Source organism: Etheostoma spectabile, chromosome 2, assembly GCF_008692095.1.
Source record: "Etheostoma spectabile isolate EspeVRDwgs_2016 chromosome 2, UIUC_Espe_1.0, whole genome shotgun sequence".
Lineage (NCBI taxonomy): Eukaryota > Metazoa > Chordata > Actinopteri > Perciformes > Percidae > Etheostoma > Etheostoma spectabile.
In genome coordinates, this window is record NC_045734.1 from 26,095,994 (window position 1) to 26,097,983 (window position 1,990).

The 1,990-nt window shown below is 42.3% G+C and overlaps 1 protein-coding gene across 3 annotated transcripts in view; it reads left to right on the plus strand.

Moving 5' to 3' along the window:
- LOC116697520 (beta-1,3-galactosyltransferase 2) overlaps positions 1 to 1,740 on the plus strand; it is a 14,436-nt gene extending 12,696 nt beyond the window's left edge. For all 3 annotated transcript variants that reach the window (XM_032528831.1, XM_032528835.1, XM_032528843.1), the window contains exon 2: positions 670 to 1,740. In XM_032528831.1, coding sequence (XP_032384722.1) covers positions 670 to 1,673 — 1,004 coding nt within the window. In that variant the 3' untranslated portion in view covers positions 1,674 to 1,740. The remainder of the gene's footprint in view (positions 1 to 669) is intronic.
- The last annotated feature ends 250 nt before the right edge of the window (positions 1,741 to 1,990 follow it).

The window sequence follows — 1,990 nt, forward strand, 5'->3', positions numbered from 1 at the left end:
CCTGGTTCAGTTGAAACACGCCCCATAATCACAGCCCAATGGAGCAAAATCCAACTCCTAGTCTGTCTAGAATCTAATTATGACGACGTCAGGCTAGGAAATGAATCTACTCTGTTCAAACATTTCTTGGTGAGGATTCCCCTAAATGTCCCACCCACTCTTTCAGTGCTTTTTACTCCCATGCTGCAGGTTATGCCTGAAAAGCAAACAACTCATGTTTTTTGACATATTAGCACACTGATTGCAAAGTTTTTAAATTTAGGGTACATTTTATTCTCCATAAGGTACTTAAAAACATTAACTGGAGTAAAGTTGTTTCAATGTTACAAAGCTAAAGACAGCTTTGATCATGTAATAGCTTATATAACTTTTGGTCTTTGACTGTTTCTCACAGTATGTGTTCCAATTACTCCCAGCTATGGTTGGTATTAGCATCCAATCTAAGATATCCTATTGGTACTAGCTGCATGATACTGAAGCATTACATTGATATTTAAAGGACACCCTTTTCTTCCAATTTTTTTAAACTGCATTTGAAAGCATTACAATGTGTTCTGTTTTTGGTCTCAAATATGGTGGTTTGTTGAATTATGCGTTGCTGTTTTATCAGAATTGTATTTTCTGAGAAAAGTTCAATCATGTCATAACGTGAGTCTCTCTTCTGTGTAGTTTTAATGGAGAAGAAGAGGAGACGCTTAAAACGCACCTTCATCTGCATCCTGGGAGCAGTGGCAATCTTCTTCATCTATCTCAACTGTAATCAGAAGTTGAACTTGGACCGGGCTAATCTAGCACCCCTATCATCAGAGAAGCCACAATGGGAGGATCCTGGGCCGTACCATGTGGCCTATCCACGAAACTACAAGTTTATCATGGATGACACGCCGACGTGCAAGAACACCACTCCTTTCCTGGTCCTGATGGTTCCGGTTGCACCCAGTGATGTGGCAGCTCGGGACACCATCCGGAAGACATGGGGAAATGAGAAACTGGTTCTGGGTCAGCCGGTCGAGACTCTCTTCATACTGGGCCGACCGGGGGGAGCTGATGCCGAGCAGCAGCAGGAGAAGCTCAAACAGGAGAACCTGCAGCACCATGATCTGATCCAGAGTAACTTCCAGGACAGCTACCGTAATCTGACCATCAAGACAATGGTGATGCTGGAGTGGCTGGCTACGCACTGTGCCGAGGCTTCCTACACCATAAAGATTGACTCCGATATCTTACTGCATGTCCCAAATTTGGTTAAACTGTTGCTGGATCACAGAACGGCCAAACAAAACTACATGACGGGTTGTGTGTGGTGGAACAGCCCGGTTTTGAGAAACCCATTCAACAAGTTCTACATGCCAAGCAGCGTGATTGCTGAGCCCCAGTACCCTCCATATCCTCTGGGCATGGCCTACGTCATGTCACTGGACCTGCCTTCCAAGATCCTGGTAGCCGCTCCTCATATTAAAGCAATTTTCATAGAGGATGCCTACCTGGGTATGTGCCTAAAACACCTGGGCCTTTCCCCCACCAACCCTCCTGAAAGTACTATGTTTATTGTTGACCCTACGCATCCTCTGAGCAGCTGCAGCCTTTCAAAAGTGATCGCCGTGACAACGACAAGCATCTCTCAGATGACGAGCTACTGGGAGAGGAGCAGACAGCCAGACGCTAAATGTTGAACGTCATCTTGTTGACCAAGGCTGAATCGGACAAATATTGTACAGAAATTAAAATTGAGCATATTTATGTGGTTTGCAGACGTGAAAGCACTTTGCTAGCCCGATCGATTAAAGATTTTTAAGACTGATAGAAATATTTTGTTATATAAAAATCCGATATGTTGCTATATTGGCCAATATATATATATATATATAAATAAAAATAAAACTTGAAATGCTTAACAACAAACAGATTTTCCTAACATTAGATATCTGTAGTTATTATATATTATATATATTTGTTTTATTGTCACAACAGAACAGAGGAACATCAAAAT